The sequence below is a fragment of the Armigeres subalbatus genome, chromosome 1 (assembly GCF_024139115.2).
Source record: "Armigeres subalbatus isolate Guangzhou_Male chromosome 1, GZ_Asu_2, whole genome shotgun sequence".
Classification (NCBI taxonomy): Eukaryota; Metazoa; Arthropoda; class Insecta; order Diptera; family Culicidae; genus Armigeres; species Armigeres subalbatus.
In genome coordinates, this window is record NC_085139.1 from 173062111 (window position 1) to 173080602 (window position 18492).

Here is an 18492-nt window from a genome sequence, read left to right on the forward strand (position 1 = left end):
GACGGAGCAGAAATTCAAAATATCCAATTTGGTACAATAGGCAAATAAAAAATTTAAAGAATCGCAAACAAAAATTACATAAAACTTACAAGCTAGACAAGACGAATGAAAATTTGGAAAAATATTTGAACATCTGCGATCAATTAAAATTAGCAATTGATGTAGCATTTGAAGAACACAACACGAAAACTCATGTCCAAAGAACTTCTTCAATTACGTAAAATCTAAATTAAAATCAGACAATTTTCCGTCAACCATGTATTTAGACGAACGCGTCGGTAATTGCTCGGAAGATATCTGTAATCTTTCTGGAGATTTCTTCCAAGAAATATACACCACCTTTTCGGAACAAGATCGCGACCTAGATTTTTTTGCGCCTATCCCAGAATTCGCTAGGGATATCGGTGTTAATCAGATCATGGTGAACGATATTCTAAACGCTTTAAAAAACTTAGATGCATCTAAAGGCCCTGGTCCTGATGGTATTCCACCGATATTTATGAAGAGTCTGGCTAAAGAGCTGACTGCACCTTTGTTTTGGCTCTTCAGATTGTCATTGGAATCCGGAAATTTTCCCAGGGTATGGAAAAGCTCCTATCTTGTGCCTATCTTCAAATCAGGCAAAAATCTGACATTCGTAATTACCGTGGAATAGCCATTATCTCTTGCATTCCCAAACTTTTTGAATCCATTATCAATGAAAATTATTTTCACAACTTAAAAACAGAATTACGAATAAGCAGCATTGATTTTTCAAAGGTCGCTCTACCGCTACAAATTTAATAGAATTCATTGACTATTCTCTTAATGCAATGATAATGGTAACTACGTGGAAGCTCTATACACTGACTTTAGCAAAGCGTTTGATCGCATTGACATTCCAATGTTACTCTTCAAATTGCAAAAAATTGGAATTGAGCCAGGACTCCTTAGATGGCTTGAATCTTATCTCACAGACCGGCAACAAATAATAAAATTTAACGGAAAGAAATCCAATCCCATTCAAGTCACTTCAGGAGTTCCACAAGGCTCTCATCTTGGCCCTCTTTTATTTATGTTATATGTAAATGACATTCCCTTCATTCTCAAAAAATATAAAGATTTTAATTTATGCCGATGACATAAAGCTATTTATGGAAATAAAAAATGAAGACGACATAATCATATTCCAGAATGAAATACACATGTTCTATACATGGTGCAGAAAAAGCCTATTGCAACTGAATGTTAAGAAATGCAACATAATATCATTCAGCAGAAAAAGAATAACACAAAATACACAAATTGTATTAGGGAACAATACTGTAGAAAGACACGAAAGAGTTAGGGATTTAGGAGTGATTTTAGATTCGAAACTAACCCTTGTTGATCATTATAACACAATCATCCACAAAGCTAATAATATGCTAGGCTTTATCAAGCGTTTTTGCTTCAACTTTCAGGATCCCTACACAATCAAAACACTATATATTTCATATGTACGATCTATACTGGAATATTGTAGCATTGTATGGTCGCCTTATACAACCACACATGAAGAAAGAATAGAGTCAGTACAAAAACAATTTCTATTATACGCTCTTCGTAAATTAGGTTGGACGTCATTTCCTCTTCCATCTTATGAAGCACGTTGCATGCTTATAAATATACAAACTTTGAAAGAGCGTCGAGAATGTGCAACGGTTTCATTTGTTAACGATATAGTTTCTCAACGTGTTGATTCAACTGAAATTTTATCGAAATTTAACTTTTACATACCTTCTCGGCTACTTCGACATAGAACATTATTTTTAACCAACCACTGCCGAACAAATTACGCCAAATTTGGGCCTCTCAACCGAATGATGGCCGTTTACAATCAACACTGCGAAACTATTGACTTAACAATGTCTCGGCATAACATTAGACAGTATTTCCAAAGAACAAACATTACAAATTCAGCAATATAAATTCAAAATCAAAATTATACATCACTTTACTAAAAAAACCTATTATTTAATTATACTATAGCATTACAAAAACAAACATGTATATGTATATGTACTAGTCTACGTTGGTTGACGAAATAAAATAAAATAAACAAATAAACATTCTTTTCGGTTTATTTCTTCTCACAGTTTGAAACTTATGTGGTTTCAAAATATTCACCATGCAAGAAGAGAAACGAAAAATAATTTTGCACAGTCCTGCAAAATCCATCTGCGTCAAAAGCCGAATTTTACCCTTCATTCAGTCCCATGATGACCCATTTACGTTCCCTGCCCTTTGGTTCAGAAAGGGTAAGGGTGCGTTCTGCCAACTTGGTCGAGGCAGATTTCAAGTGTGAACAAGTTACTACATGGACGTTCTAAAGTGCCTGAATGAAATGTGTAGCTTGTGAGGAGCCCTTGAAGATGTGATGTTGGATCAGTATCTTGATATTAATCAGATATTATAATGTAAATTATTATAATTTTTTTAATAACACTACTTTATTCCGTTACGTATTTAGTATACTTGAGTTTTAACTAAAAACACAATGTCAGTTTTGATCACAAATACAATGTCGATAGTAATTACAAACTTATACTTATTAGTATTTTTACTTGATTCGCGATCCTAATTAAAAACTCCGATATAATAATATTCATAGTTTATCGCGTGTATTCAGAATGTTTTGTTCAAAATTACAAGACCTAATAATGATCCATAATTTACATCCGCTGAACCATTCTGAACGGCCGTATTGAGAATATCACTTACAACATCTTCTCTGCTTAAATAACAGACGCGAGACGCCTGATGCTGGATTATCTCATTTTCCTCAATCTCTGGTGCTTGACTTCCCGGTGGAACTTATATTGAGTATCCCTCGGAAAGAATCAGTGCCCGGGATGGGGGAGTCAATTAAAGCAACATTCGTTTGAACAGTGACTTGTCTTTGTGGGCGGGGACTCGAGCTCGAGTGTCGATTTCGGGAGTCTGGTGGCGCGTGCGTGTTGATGGTGTTGGTTTGCATGGGAGAGCTGTTGGATTCGTCGGGTCGTCGTTTGGGTCTTTGTTTGCAGCAGCGTATGGGTAGTTTTGAGACTTTGGTCTTGAAATGATATTCTCAAGCATTTTGCTTACATTATTTCTCCCTCCCCTCGGATAGGTTATCTTGCCGCGATGGGTGGGCTTACGCCATTAGCACTGATATGGCAACCAAAGACATATCCTGTCGTGGGGATATCACATGTTGACTATTTTTTGTTTAATGCCGCGTCACATATAATCTGGCATTGATGCACTGATTTTACGCATGTGCATGTGATTCAACGGACATCGTATCTTGGAGCCTTGAATGGTGGTGCAGACAGGTAGAGGTCCTTTTCATCAGTGATAATGATCTCTGCTATGCGGCAATACTTTTCAGAGGCGTTCCCTGATGATGATGAGTCGTAGCCACGCCTTAAACATAGCTAGGTAGGAATTAACCAGTAGAAAATATCATCAAGACATTCTGCATTTTTTCACGTTTGCTCAACTCTTAAGCAGTGCTTACTCATACGCTTGAACTAGGATACTCGCCTGAGAGAAGGTGACCTTTAGCAATAGAGACAATGAACTGACATCAAAACGTAACATAATCTACAATGAGTATAGAATTGAACTGAATAACATAGGAAACATGAGATAACTAAGACAGACAGAGTAATAATGACATAGTGTGAAACATTCGACATAATTATGACTAGATTAACAGTAGACATAAAGACATAGACATAAAGATCTACCATAAGACTTCCTAACCCTATCAAAAATTCGAAGCTCAAGAAATGTCTGTAAAATTATTACCTGTTGAATTTTATTCGGAGGCGATTTCGAAGCTTTTGAAGACCAACAGGCCCATAGCAACAGTATTCGGTGTTGTTAAGCTGAGAATTTTTGATAATTGCTGGACGTACGGTACTGAAGTGTGGCCTGGTAAATAGACTAAATAGATTCCAAAATAAATTTTAAACGAGTCATATTTATCAAAATCTAGTGCGTTATTATTGTTTCAAAATGCACTTCTATTCGAGTTTTCTCTCTTTGTCATCATATCTACAATAAGACTGACTCTCGCGATAGATTTTAAGCTTATTATTTTTTGAGCTTCATTTGTTTGATGGAAACTGCAAATTTAGAAAAAAAATGACTGACTAGTTTTTGTTTGCGTTAACATTGTAGTAGGGATAGTAGTGATAATTGCTGATCTCGATGAAATTGTGAAAAAAATGGTTGTTGATATGAAAATGGTGATGTTGTGTGGTTATGCAAGTGTTAGTGAAAAGGTTAATACACAAGTTGGTATTGGTGGTGTATACATAGTGACAGAAGAAGCTAGGTAAAAGATAGAGTTGATTTGGGATGGGAACATGTTCGCAGTGAGTATGAAGAATGAAATGTAATATTGATTTATAATTTATAATATTTTATAATTATACTAGAAATAATTTAAAATATTCGGTACATGTCCGGGGCCCTCCTTAGCCGTGCGGTAAGACGCGCGGCTACAAAGCAAGACCATGCTGAGGGTGGCTGGGTTCGATTCCCGGTGCCGGTCTAGGCAATTTTTGGATTGGAAATTGTCTCGACTTCCCTGGGCATAAAAGTATCATCGTGTTAGCCTCATGATATTACGAATGCAAAAATGGTAACCTGGCTAAGAAACCTCGCAGTTAATAACTGTGGAAGTGCTTAATGAACACTAAGCTGCAAGGCGGCTCTGTCCCAGTGTGGGGACACCAAATACAAATTTGTACGCGGTCGTACAAATGCCAACTTTGTTTTATATATATATATATATATATATATATATATATATATATATATATATATATAGATGATCAAAATTTAAAAAAATCATGCAAATTGTACGAAAACCCATCTCAACGAAAAGATTGGGCATTGATCTTTAAAGTATTCCATTTCATCTTAACATTTTTGCTCGTAAAGAGAAGAAGAAAAGGGATATAAATAAGCAAAATTTGGGTTGTCTTTTCTTGAGTGATGCGCGGTCGTACAAATGCCAACTTTGTTTTATATATATAGAAGATTAGCAATTTGTGTATTCAAAACTTCTGGAAATAAAACTAATAATTAAATACATAATAAGAATTGCTTTGTTTCTAACTATTAAGCCCTTATTTACTCAAGTAAGTGTAGAGCATTAATAGATCTCTTATTGATGATAGTATTTGAAGTTAAACAATTCTATTTATAAAATTTTCAGACTTGGGCAAAATGTGCTATTTTGGGGGAACTGTCCCGTTTTCCAAACAAAGAAATGCAGCACCAATTTCGTTGCTTCTTTTTGCTCCATGCGTGCTTACTGTTGAAAAAAAAAATCACAACAATAAGAAACAAGTCAAGGAGCAGTGACCCTACTATAATAGAGGAGATACTGCTAATACATCAACGAAAAATTATATAATGTTTTGATTCCAAACTCCATGTCTACGTCAAGTTTAATGATACAATTTCTCAGAAAATAAAAAACAAAGTATAAGATAAAGTTTATTTAAATATTCTTCTGGAAATTATTTTTTGCGGACTTTTTTTAAAACATTTACATGTAATTCAGCAAAATTTTCTAATCTAAAATGGATATTAACACTATTGCTGATTGTGCATCTTTAATTGCTAATACCTTCTGCAAATAAATGAAAGTAATTATTTTAATCAAATTTTTATTTTCATCAGTGTAGTTGATTTTTTTATATGAAATCAGAACTGTTATAGTATAACCATGTTTTAATGTACATGTCGTTTAGTACCAAGCACAACTTAACATATGGTCAGTCATATGACATGACTCGTACTCATCCCGGGATCATTTGAATTATGAAACCAATCACCTGAATGAGCAGACCAAATCTCTCTAATTTTATTCTTCTTCATCCACCACCAAACTCCGAGCGTCAGTACGCGCAGCTGTCACAAAATGTAATGACTCGCACGCGGTAGGCACTGCTTCTTTTATACACAAATAAAATCTTCCGACGGACCCGAAGGCCTGTGACATACCGCATTCTGATGTCCGTGTTAGGAATGCACGGGATTGGTTACATATGAAATTTTTGCTTTTCGAAAGATAAAGGCGCTAGTAACGTTCAAAATCTTCCCTTCCAGCGTAACGCTCTCGATTTCCCAAAATCTAAATGACACCCAGTATAGTGAAGAAAGACGTAAGTCCAACGTCAAAAAATACACACATCTGAAAGTGCCCCATTTCTAAATGATCTGGTCTTTAGATTCTATTTTTTATCTACTGCGATACTCATTTATATATCTACATCTGCCATGCATATACGCAGATAAAGAGTTGTTAACAGCATACATTTATTCACTAAAATAATCCTCTGCATTTTTCTAAAATGCACAAAGATATGTATTTCGGAAATGTGATCGCAAAGTTTTTACGGCAACAGTTTGCCAGGTATGTATGATGATTTCTTTCTTTTCTCATACAAAAAGTTGCACCAAAAGGTTATCATTTTCTTCCAAATTCTACCTTTTTATAGCTAGCTCGGCCTTCTCAACCTTTAAGCGGCGCTCACCCATGCGCTTAAACCTGGTTTGAGGCCTAAGCGGCATTAAAGAGATCGGCCTTACATAAAAAGGAGGCGCATCATTGCGAATGTAAAATCATGAAGTTTGAGGTGTCGCACGACCTGTTTTGACTTAAAATTGTAAATGGCCACTTATTTCAGGACAACTGACCCCAACGGAATTTGGAATAATTCTGGAACCGTACTGTAGATAGCCTCGAGCCTAGTATAAATCGAAACTTGGGATCCATCCGGATGGAATGCAACTTGTTGCGAAAGAATCGGTCAAGAAATGCGATTTCTAAAACAGTTTAGATTTTTGAAAGCCCTTAAAAACAGACGTTGGGGACGGAAAGGTTAAAATAATATTTGTGTTTAAAACATTCTAAAAATTTTGCCTTATGTTTATCAGATATGTTTCCGATATTTTTTTTTTTGGTATCCAGCTGGAGCTACCTGGTAGCTTAAATTGTCAAGACTGGACCCGAACAGAAGTTTTGTTTCTACTAGGACCAATACTTAGAAGAACTCGTCTATGTTGACCACTTGAACACTATTTATTTTAGTATTGTGATAGCTAGCAGATTTTCAAAATTTCTGTTTTTGTATAGATTTCCCTTTTCCCCTTATTCATTGTCATTTCCCCGTAAGTCTGTCAATAATAAACCAAGAAAATAGTGGAAGCTCTAATTTAAACGTTAAACAGGCACAACAAAGGTTTTCTGATGATTTGAAACACAACATTTGTGCAGAGTTTGAATGTAGAGTTTAGTCTATAGTTTCTTGGAGCTGACAACAATACCTGAAAGCAGTCTATGTTGACAACGGGTGGTACTGTTGCTACCTCCAAGTAACACTTCTTCAGATAGGGATGTCATAAGCTATTATGATATTGATATGTTTCCGATATTTGATAACAAAACTTCGTATGTATCTGGACTGATATTACAAACTATTTTAGGATTTTTGTTTAAACACGATGAATTTTCAAACTGCACATACCTTTCGTCCGTTTTATAAATTTGAAATCCATTTTGAATGATCGTACGAATTTCAGGACGCATGATTACATCTCTTCCGATTATGGCATCGAAAAATCCCGTGTGCTTGTCAGCAAAATTCGATTCTGAAATTTATATTTTGAGTAATTTTAACATCTCTACAGACGCCTAATATTTTAGGTCTATTTCCACTAATACCGCGATATTTTTACTATCATCATGTTTAAATATTTTAGATTTTGGAATTGAACTGCGCCGTATCAGTGAAATTGGACTTCCTGTATCATATAATGCTTTGAATATTTTGTTTTCGTTAAAAAAAGCTAAAATCTATCAATCCCTGACGTCCATCTCCTACAACGTCATTTTTTACAGTAGCCATCATGGATTCAGATGTAAGAACTTCTTTAGAAGTGTTCTCTTCTCGTCGATTCGTTCTCCGCATTGCATCACGTTTCTTCCAACAAAATGCTGCAATATGTCCAACTTGATTACAAGAAAAAAATTGCAATGACTTGACTGGAGATGAACGTGAACTTGAACAACATTCAACCATGCGAAAAGCTCTGACTATGTCTGCAACAGTTTTAAAATTTGAAAAACTGGCTTGATTTTTCAATAACGGATCTTGAATTCCTTCAACAATATACTCCCATAGCTCCGACTCAGACATCTGTTGTTTCTGCGCTAAAACTTGTTTGGCTTGACAATAATCAACAAACGTTTCAATAGAACCTGACCAAATCCTCTTCTCTAAACGCTTCCATAACTCGAATCTGCTCAAAGGAAAATCGAAAAACTCCTGAAGACCTCTAGTAATTTCATTGTAACTTTTGAGCATGTAATCAGGATTGAGCTTTCCCTTTCAAGTTTCGGATGACAACTAGCTTCATTATGAAATCGCTTACGCCAAGAGCTAGTTTCGAGTTTTCCAACACAGCTTCGAAATGACTCACATCTTCTTCAGAATGTCCAGAAAATGACGGCAACATCTTCGAAATTTCTTCAGCGCCGAAATAGCCATGAGGAAGACTACAGTTCCTTGAGTTTTGTAGCAAAGTAGAATTACCGTTAACTGCAAGGCTACCTGCTTGCACAGAAGATAGTCCTTGACCAACACCACGAATTTTGTCTTCATTTCCACATACAATCCGATTCGGCAACGTTTCAGAAAATGGCTTGACAGCGGTAACAGCAGCATTCATTGCGCTTGAAGCGACGATACCTGTTGCTAAAGATCCGCTTTCGTGCCTGGAGCTTTGAAAATGTTCGCTCGACTCAACAGGAGGGAAAAAATCTTTATTTCTGCCTTCTAATAGTGAACCAGAAACAGAGGTAAAAGAACGTTCAGCAGCAAAATTGAGGTTTGACATTTCATCTAAACTTCCTCCAAAACAGCTTTGATTTTCCTCTACAGTTTGACTTGAGGCATCAATCGGCTCCAAATCTACCGAAGGTTCTTGACTAGACTGGAAAACCATGGTTTATCCCACTTCTGAACTGAAGTAATAAAACGTGTGTTTCTAGTTCAGTGGTTTATTGTCATAATGAATTCCCTCTTAACTTTTCAAAAGGACCTAAGTAACATTTTTTTCATGAATTAATTTTAATAGCGCAATCAACAGAACAACATGAAAGCTATTGATTGCTGTATTCAAATTAATTCATGAAAAAAATGTTACTTAGGTCCTTTTGAAAAGTTAAGCGAGAATTATTCGTCAGTGTCGAACTCAGTTATCCCCTAGGTCAGCCTACTATGTTATTACTACAGAGCATCGTGACTCCAGATTTGCGGTAAAGAACATCTTCAGGTCCGAGGAATACAACCAAAGCCTCCCAGCAAACGTTGAAAGCGGGTGAAGCGCCTATTCAGCTTAATATAGTCTTCTTTTCTTTCTTTTCTTCTATCTTCCTCTTGTTTTCCATTTTAATGTCTGCCATTTCCCTTTTATATGTCTTCCTCTCGGTATTGTCTCCCGAGAAAATCTTTGTTCTTCCCATTACAGAAGTGAAACATCATCAAGAATGGCAACTATGCACACTTAAAATGAATCGCAGATTTCTGTGAAATTTAACTAAAATCTCAATAGCAGAACTGTTCGGTGAATAATTTTACAGATTTTCGGTGGATTTGACAGTTGAACAAAGGAAAAATCGCCGAAAATTTGATGAAATAATTACCGAACAATTCTGCTGTTGAGATTTCGGTGAATTGAAGCAAAATTCACCGAAATCTGTGAAATGATTTAAGTGTGTGTGAATATCAGCATCGTTATTACTTAAATATAAGCACCCTAAATTCTCTTCCTTTCTTACTGTATTATTGTGTTCCATAACCAATACGCGAGTCTTTCGGTTCCTCAAAACAAAGATTTGTGAATAAGAATCATAAAAAATTGTAATTAAAACATGATTTTGGCTCCGTAACGCTTAACGGCATACGAGCCTGCAAAATAAACGAAAGTTGTTTTTTTATGTCTTTATTAAGGAGACTTTCAGCCCTTGGCTGGCTCACCTCCGAAAGTTGTTTTTTTAAATCATTTTTTTTTTTGCATTGTGGATTTAATAAATGTTCGCTTTATAAATTCCTTAAGCCTCTATAACCTGCATATGTTCCGAAAAGTAGGAAATAAGGATTATTGAAAAGAAGAGAACATTTCTGAATTATTTTATATTTATTTTATTATTATTATTTTATTATATTATATTTTAACAATTTTCTGAAAAATTTAATAAACCTACGAAATAAAAAAAATTAAATCCAATAGTGGGTGTACTACCGACGAAAAATTGACCTTGATTAGATTTGTCATGGCCCTTGGCGGGCACCAACTTGGCCAACCACACGCTACGGCGCTGGGTATATTGTAATGTAAATCAATAACAAAATGTGAATAGTGGTGAAAAATTAAAAAATTGCCGGGAAGAGCCGCGATAGAGGAAATTTCCAGGCTGTGCTTGTGCTATGGCATACTGCACATGTGCACTGTGCAACTTTGCCGGAGGAACTTAGGATCTGGATCTCTTAGGAGGATGGGTAATCTTGTTTTCTTGTGCGTGGAATCGTTTTAGGTGAAATAATTGGTAATAGGAGTTCTGTATAGTATTTTCCGTTTAGAGTGTTGCGATTTTTTATGTAACCTTACGACCGATTGTTATTTTGTTCACAAGCTTTTGTAAAATTAGTAATGATTGATTAAAGTGTGATGATATCTCGAATAATGTGCTCTTAAACGATTGCTGTGAAAACAATAAAAAAACGGGCCATTGGAAGCGCTGTAAGAAAGCAAACATTGTGTGCAAATATTGGGTGAATCTAGTTTCAATTATAACTAATGGAAAAGAAAATCGATGAAAATGCTGTGAAAAATGAAAAGCAAAAGATCAAAACTTATTTCGGACACCGACGATAAAGGTCTAATGATATCAGGATTAAACAATATGAAAATATTGGATTCTGGTTTAATTTGGTAAAATTTTTATGTGACCAAGTCAAGTAACCAATAAGCACTATATTCCGCCAAATCGGCCATATAGTGCTACTTTAACGCGTATAAGTTTTTAAATGGCCATATAGTGGCCCTATATGTTGGTTTGGCGTTATATAGTGCTAATGGTTACTTGGGTGCAGTGTTGTAAAATGTCATTTGCATTCGTTTGTATAATTTTCCCAGAACTTTTTTCAGAAGGTAGCTATCAATTCATGTTGTATGACGAACTTATAGCGGTTAAATGGGCCTACAACTTTGTCTAACGAGACTTTGCTGTAAATATGTAATCTGGGGCGTGGGAGGCAAAATGTCATTCAAATGACATTATGTCAAATGACACGTGACATTTTGGAGAGTTTTCACTCTCAGCCTTTGATGTTATACTTAGAGCAATGTACCCTTGGACAAACATATAACCCTACTCAAGCGTTATGAGTACATTCAAAATTATGGAAGAAATTTTGCTTTTAAAGAAAGTTATGAACAAATTAGTCAAATGACATGCAGATGACATTTTACAAGCCTGCTTGGGTGGCTCGAATTTATGATTTGACCTGCGATTCTCAGTGGTAAATTGCCACAAATGAGTGTGAACTCGAAGCTGTACATCTTTAGCATTTTTTTTGTTTATTCATCAAACTGATTTGAATTCTGAAGCCACAATGTCCTTTTGTTTTGTATATGGGTTACATATTTGGTTCTTGCTTATTACCAAAAACATATAGGGGAAATATGAGGAAAAAAGCCAACAAAACATAACAAGCCGAATAATGCCTAATAGTTGGTATCTTAATGCTTAATTATTAATCAATTAGAAACATGTAGGGAAAAAAGCATTTAATGTATTTTACTTTCTGTCTCGTTTCAGAGAGCAAACAATGGCGCCTAAGCCTAGGCGAAATAAGCCAGGACAAGTTGAATAGCTTGGTCCCATCCCAGGAAAATCATCAATGGAGTGACATAAATGTCTTAGCATGATCATTCCTCCCAACGTTTGTCCATACTTATTAAATCATTTGCATCAGAATTTACATGACAGATATCAGTATGCAATCTACGAAATACTCCGTTACAACACAACGCAAGTCATACTGATCTGATTCATATCTGATAACATTTACATTCTGAGCCTGTCATCTTAAATGTTGTGTCGAATCACTTTTGAAAAAAAATAGGATGGAAATAATAGTTAGTTTTCGTTTTCTGTTAGACAGACGATTTTTTTTTTCGAAATACCGCATATGCTTAAGAAATAATTCAAAATTTTCAAAGAAATTACTCAAAATTTTAACCGGAAAACTTTTGTAATATAGACGGATTTTTTTTTTGGGTTTCAACGGATGATTCTTCAATATTTCCACAAGAAATTTTTAGTTTTTTCGGAAAACTCTACGAAATTTCGACGCATGATTCCATTCCAAAGAAAGCATCGGAATTTTCAAAGACAGTTTTTTGAAGCATCAACGGAAAGTTTTAGCTTTAGTTCAATTGCGAAATTTCCAAGAATTTTTAGTTTGTCTTTGTTAAACAGATTTATATTTTCAGCCCGTGGCTGGCTCATCTTCTGTTGAAATCAAATTCACGGAAAATTCATTGATATTTCGACTTGATACTTTCCGGAATTTCCACTTGAAATTCTTTGAAATTTGCCTTCAAAATTTCTTCCGACTTCTCAACACTTCAACCGGCGTGGAAAACTAACCAAACAAACCTCTGGGAGGCATCGAATCCACCGGAGATTTTATTAGTAACTTTGAGATCTTGTTTAAAAGTCGTTGATTTTGTAATGAACTGTTTTTCTGTTGGATTTTGTTTAGTTTGATTTCGTTCTGTTTGAAATTTGATTTTTATTGTAATGTTGAAAAAGCATTTGAATAACAGAATAACTAATACGCGATTGATCTGCATAATATTTCGTAATGCACAAAACATGATGTTTTGTAAAACATGAGTCTACTAGAGGGAGGAGGGTTTGGAAATGTGTGAACTTGGTCTATGTGATTTGTGGACAGCACCCATGATTTTTAATCGAAACAAATCCGGACAATTGAAGTTTTATTATACAGTATCTTGTTGTTCTTCGCATTCTTTTCGTGCCTCAATTCTGCTTCACTAGGTATATGTGAGTCTATATCATGCTCTCTCAAAAAATGTGGCCTGCCCCATCATCTTGTCCTTGACCATTTTCTTCCGCTCAGAAGCGCTTCCCCAGGAATCGAACCCCACTATTATCAACAGGGTAATGTTTTGTAACCGCGTCTTTTACCGTACGGCTAAGGAAAGTCCCGTGATGATCTATTATGGCCTAATTTTGATAGACTAGTCATCAGCAAGCTACTATTTATCGTCGAATGAGAGTGTTTACCGTATTTACCGCAAGACCGAAAGAATGAATCAGCTATGGACGGCGATCATGATCCATCGATTAGGACTGCACATTCTCACCTCGGATCTGATAACCGTGTACTATTGGTGGATGACTATAACCATTTGTGATCGTGATCTGAAAACACGTGACAGTGACGTTTCAAGTGTTGATTCGCTATGTTTTCGTGGTTTTTGCAACCTTGAGGGAAACTTCACATACAATGTTTCCTACCTACAATTCTTCGTACCTTTGCCAGAAATCATTTAGCATTTGTTAACAAACGCTACAAAATGTCGCATTGTTGTTCAAAGTGAAGAACTGTATGCTCTGTGCGATTCCTTTAAAGATAGTCTTAGCATAGACTTCGTCACCCAACAATCGGAAGCTTATCATCTGAATGACTACTAGGAAATTACGATAACAATAACCACATGTCAACTATATATTTGTTCATGCGATTAGGGCATGTTTAGTGGAGTTGTAGATTACATAGGTGGTATAAAATTAAACTGAAACTGTCAAACTGCCATCTTTAACAGACGTCGTTGTTTAAGAAATTCAAACAGTTTAAAACATGCTTGAATGCAAAACTGTTCAGTTGTATCTTTGTCTGAAATTGAAAATGAACTTATTCGAGTAATATTTTGCTCAAAACAATAGTAGGGCCCTCCTTAGCCGTGCGGTAAGACGCCCCGAGCAACACACATGTTCCACATGACTCACAGTAACTTATATATGACCAGATTCAGTCACAGATAGGTTGCTGCAACCAGATTCACTTGACTTGTGCTGCTTGGGGCGCGGCTACAAAGCAAGACCATGCTGAGGGTGGCTGGGTTCGATTCCCGGTGCCGGTCTAGGCAATTTTCGGATTGGAAATTGTCTCGACTTCCTTGGGCATAAAAGTATCATCGTGCTAGCCTCATGATATACGAATGCAAAAATGGTAACTTGGCTTAGAAACCTCGCAGTTAATAACCGTGGAAGTGCTTAATGAACACTAAGCTGCGAGGCGGCTCTGTCCCAGTGTGGGGATGTAATGCCAATAAGAAGAAGAAGAAGAATAGTAGAGCACTTCTTCAATTCGAAAAAATACTGTTTCTTGGACATGATAGTAGTATTTAACTGCTACTGAAGATGCAAATAACGATTTTTATCTTTGGCATTTATAAAATATGTAACTCGGGTAAGAAATATAGCTATATTTTGCCAATTACCGAAAATATCCTCAGCTTTTTTATACTTTCAGTAAAAAAGATGAAACAACACTTAAGCCGTACAACCAATTAAACGCCAAATTTACGTCATTTCATAAAATAGTTTATTAACCTCGTTGCTAAATTCATTTTTTTGCAACTACATAGTTGCCAAAAAAGTACTTCCGGCGCTTACAGTTGTTATCTTTGCGGTCCAATAAAGCTTGTCAAAATACTGAAAATGACTGTTTTTTAAGAAAGGTGGAAATCAATATCAAGAAATGCATTGAATGCCAATTTAGAAATTTGTTTGATTTGACATAAACAATTATACAAAAAGGAACAAATCGTTTGACAGAACAGACCGCTGCTTATAAGATGGTAGTTAAAACATCCCTCGAAGATACTGATATTTAAAATTCATTGCTTGCATAATTTCCACGCATTTCATCATTTGAAACTTAAAGCGGATTGAATCTAAATCAATAGAAAATACAAACACGACAGGCACCGACGCCTTTTCCCGAGCAACACCACAATCACAAACATTATGCTACTATCTTGAGCTCCCAACAAATGAGTGTCAGTGACTAGATCAAAAGCATCCGGAGAGCAAACAATTTGAATAATTGAATCAAATCCCTTTCGAAAACGATGACGCTCGCCATGCTCGGTTTGATCTTGCGAGGGTCTATGAATCTCAATTGCACATCTATCCAGTCGGATAAAGTACCCATCTCCGACCAACTGAGGAACCTGGGTCCGTGTCGCTTCTATTCAAGAGTATAAACGTGTACATGTTGGTTCTATGGTACTCACCTTTACATTCGTTCGCATCCCGCACGGTGCCGCGGCCCCACGGACGGTCAAAGTAGAAAGGCTTACAGCGCTCGCAATCCCGTCCCGCTGTGTTATGCTTGCAATCGCACTCTAGCTTGCCATCCACCGCTTTGATGCACTTGGAAGCATGTCCGTTGCACTTGCACCGTCCACCGACGGCAAAATCCGACAGGGCGTAGGTGGATACCCCAGCCAAGGGTGGTGTGAAAATCTCCTTGGAGATGTACTCTGATTTTTTGTATTTGAGCTGTTCAGAGGATTGAGTTTTCAGGATGGTTGTGGTTGTTGGCGGTTGGAGTCGATGGAATACTACGCGAATATCAGTTGCTGTAACCCAGTCCTGCAAAACCGGCGAAGAGTCGAAATCCTGAGCTGAAGGTCGACCTTCCAGAGTGCTGAAGGCAATTCGCGACCCATGAATGCCGTCGGCGTTGAAACGATTATGATCAACACAGCGAGCTTCCTGCTCATTTGCTTTGGATATAGTGGCGCGAGTGGGACGCCCGTAAAGCTTACGACATTGGGAGCTGTAGAACTGAAACGGTTGCCAAGACTTTCCATAATCAGCACTCTTGAAAATAGCCATGGAGTCAGGACGAATGGCGTACGGACAAAACATCAGGCTGACGTATGTGAGCTCAAACTTCTTTCCCAGAGACAAGGTTAGGGTAACATTATCTGCGGGTGATCCCGGGTCTACGGATCCCACACGAGGCTCTGAGCGCCAACATGTGACGTTGTTAGAATTGTATACATCGGTCAGTGCAAGTGGTGAAAAGCGTTTGGTTGGGTCGGAATCATCACAGATGTCGCAAACTGAATCGTTCCGCGTATTTTGATCCTTATAGTCGCAATATCTCGCTGGTTTGTCTTTTCCACAGATGGAGGATGCATCGATGGGAACGCCAAATGCGGCATTTACAAAGTCCGGCATACATCTGCGTGGACGATCTTCATCGTAGCACGGATCGATAGCACTTGGAGTCTGGAAGCTTCTCAGGTATGAACGATGTCCCAAGGCTTCTACGAGAAGCAGACTCAATATCAAGATCATTGGATGTGGTTTCATTGTTGCTCTTCTTAATTGACCCCTCTTCTCCGAAGTAAAACCGATTCAATTTCTTAAGAACATGTTTTATGGTGCACGATGGTAACGATGTTTGTTAAACTCTTCTCATGGATGCTTTCTCCGTTTAGGTTTTTATGATACTTTATGATACCCTGCACTTCACTTTCTTCTAGCGTTGCCGCAACATGCTGCTGCGACTCTCGTTTTCAGGTTTGTCAAACATCCAAAAACACAACTCTGTTTACATAATAAAACGGAGGGTAATTAAAAATAAATAAAAATGCGATGAGAAGTCCTCTGCGACTTCTAATTATAAAACCAGAACGAGACGACGACAAAAAAACACTTAATGAAATTATACACAAGGGGCACGTCACTCCTTCCTACTCTTTTCGGGGGAAAAGAACAAATCTAAACAACAATTTGGCCGAATCGGTCACAGGAAAAGAAAACAAGCGAGAATTACGCTATAAATACATAAATCGTCGTTTCCACACCCAACGCAGCCTCTTCATTCACTCTGCGGTCGCTGCTACTTTTGCTGCTTAGGCTTTTTCTCTGATCCCAATCTCCCTCAACTCCCACAGCCAATGAATGGGACACAGTCGGAATCTTTCTTTTATAAATCAAATTAAGTCCACTAGGTGCGTTCGAGAGAAAATAGCTCACAGCACATAATCACTTGGCACCCATTAATCGCCTTTCACGCTTCCCTTTTCTCCAATTATGTCCCAAGATTCACTTTTTTCACAAGGCTGCTACCGGTCACACTCGACCCAAAAAACCAACTGCCCACTGCATGCAGAATCGGGCACGGGTTACACGCCGTGCACAAAAAATAACTTCCCCAGACTCAACCACCGTAACAGCAATCCTTCCTCGAAAACGCACGACGGTCGCGAGCCAAATTATCCTTTTATTGTGCTTTAACTTCCTTCTACTTTTCCCTCACTCCACAGCTTCCTCAAACGGAATGGAATGGAACGAGCGCGGATTCCCTGGCATACGGAAAGGAACACCAGACTGTCGTGCGCGATACGAGATTTCCCGGGGAGAGAGCACTTCCCACTATCGATGCACCGTCGGAACTGAGCCGCGAGAAAAGAAAAAATCTCAGCATAGCCACCCAGACCAACCGCGCTGCTATAAACGACGACCGACAACGGAATCATGATGATGAAGCGCAGTCGGGGTCGATCTCAGCTCAGTAGCATAACTCGAGGGGACGGTTATTCTCCTGAGCAGTGAGTACGATGGCGTGTGCCAATATTCAGGTTGGACTCTCACTCTCTTGTTTAAGATTCGCTTTAAACCATGAATGGTGCACATATGAATGGTACGGTAACTCTCCGCTCTATGACCGTCCGTATGATGGCTGACAAGGATCAAGCTATCGTCAAGTGAGGTGAGTCACTCAACCTGTGAGACGGCCAGAAATATTCACCTTATCAAACAAATTCATCTCATCAATCAGAATGAAAGAGACCAACATTGTTTCATATTTTACCTGTTTCGTTCATTCAAAGAAGATTGGCTTTCCCCTTCTTCAGTAGCGTTGATTCATTTGGGTTGCTTAAATGAACGAAATCACAAACTTAATGTCTTGAGTAAACAACATTATTCTCAACAACACACTGACCAATGGCGCGACCGATGCCCCAGATCATCGGTTGAGCTTTCAGTTAACAAGTGAAAATTTCGTGGAACGCAACCCTGCTCGTGCCCAGCTGTGCTTCGATTGAAACGAATCGATCACCACCTGCATAAAGAAGTTCATCTTAGTGGAAGATTTCTTCGAGATCGAAGTTTTGTCGATAGTGAGCTTTGACATCAAGATACTCTTTATCACGCCAATAGATACGTAATCTGAATAGGCTATAAGGGTGCCATCGCGGTTGCAACGGTAGTCAGAAGCAGCCGACCAGAACCAGATGTGTCGTCATCAGTCATAATCGGCCGAACATCCTCGACAA

The 18492-nt window shown here is 37.6% G+C and overlaps 1 protein-coding gene across 1 annotated transcript in view; it reads right to left on the bottom strand.

Annotated features, from left to right (window-relative positions):
• The window catches only part of LOC134206754 (netrin-B-like), a 74800-nt gene extending 57151 nt beyond the window's left edge, over positions 1–17649 (bottom strand). Inside the window, exons 1-2 of the mRNA XM_062682481.1 lie at positions 16986–17649; positions 15430–16756 (exon numbers count right to left, since the gene is read on the bottom strand). Coding sequence (XP_062538465.1) covers positions 15430–16519 — 1090 coding nt within the window. The 5' untranslated portion in view covers positions 16520–16756; positions 16986–17649. The remainder of the gene's footprint in view (positions 1–15429; positions 16757–16985) is intronic.
• Positions 17650–18492: the final 843 nt, after the last annotated feature.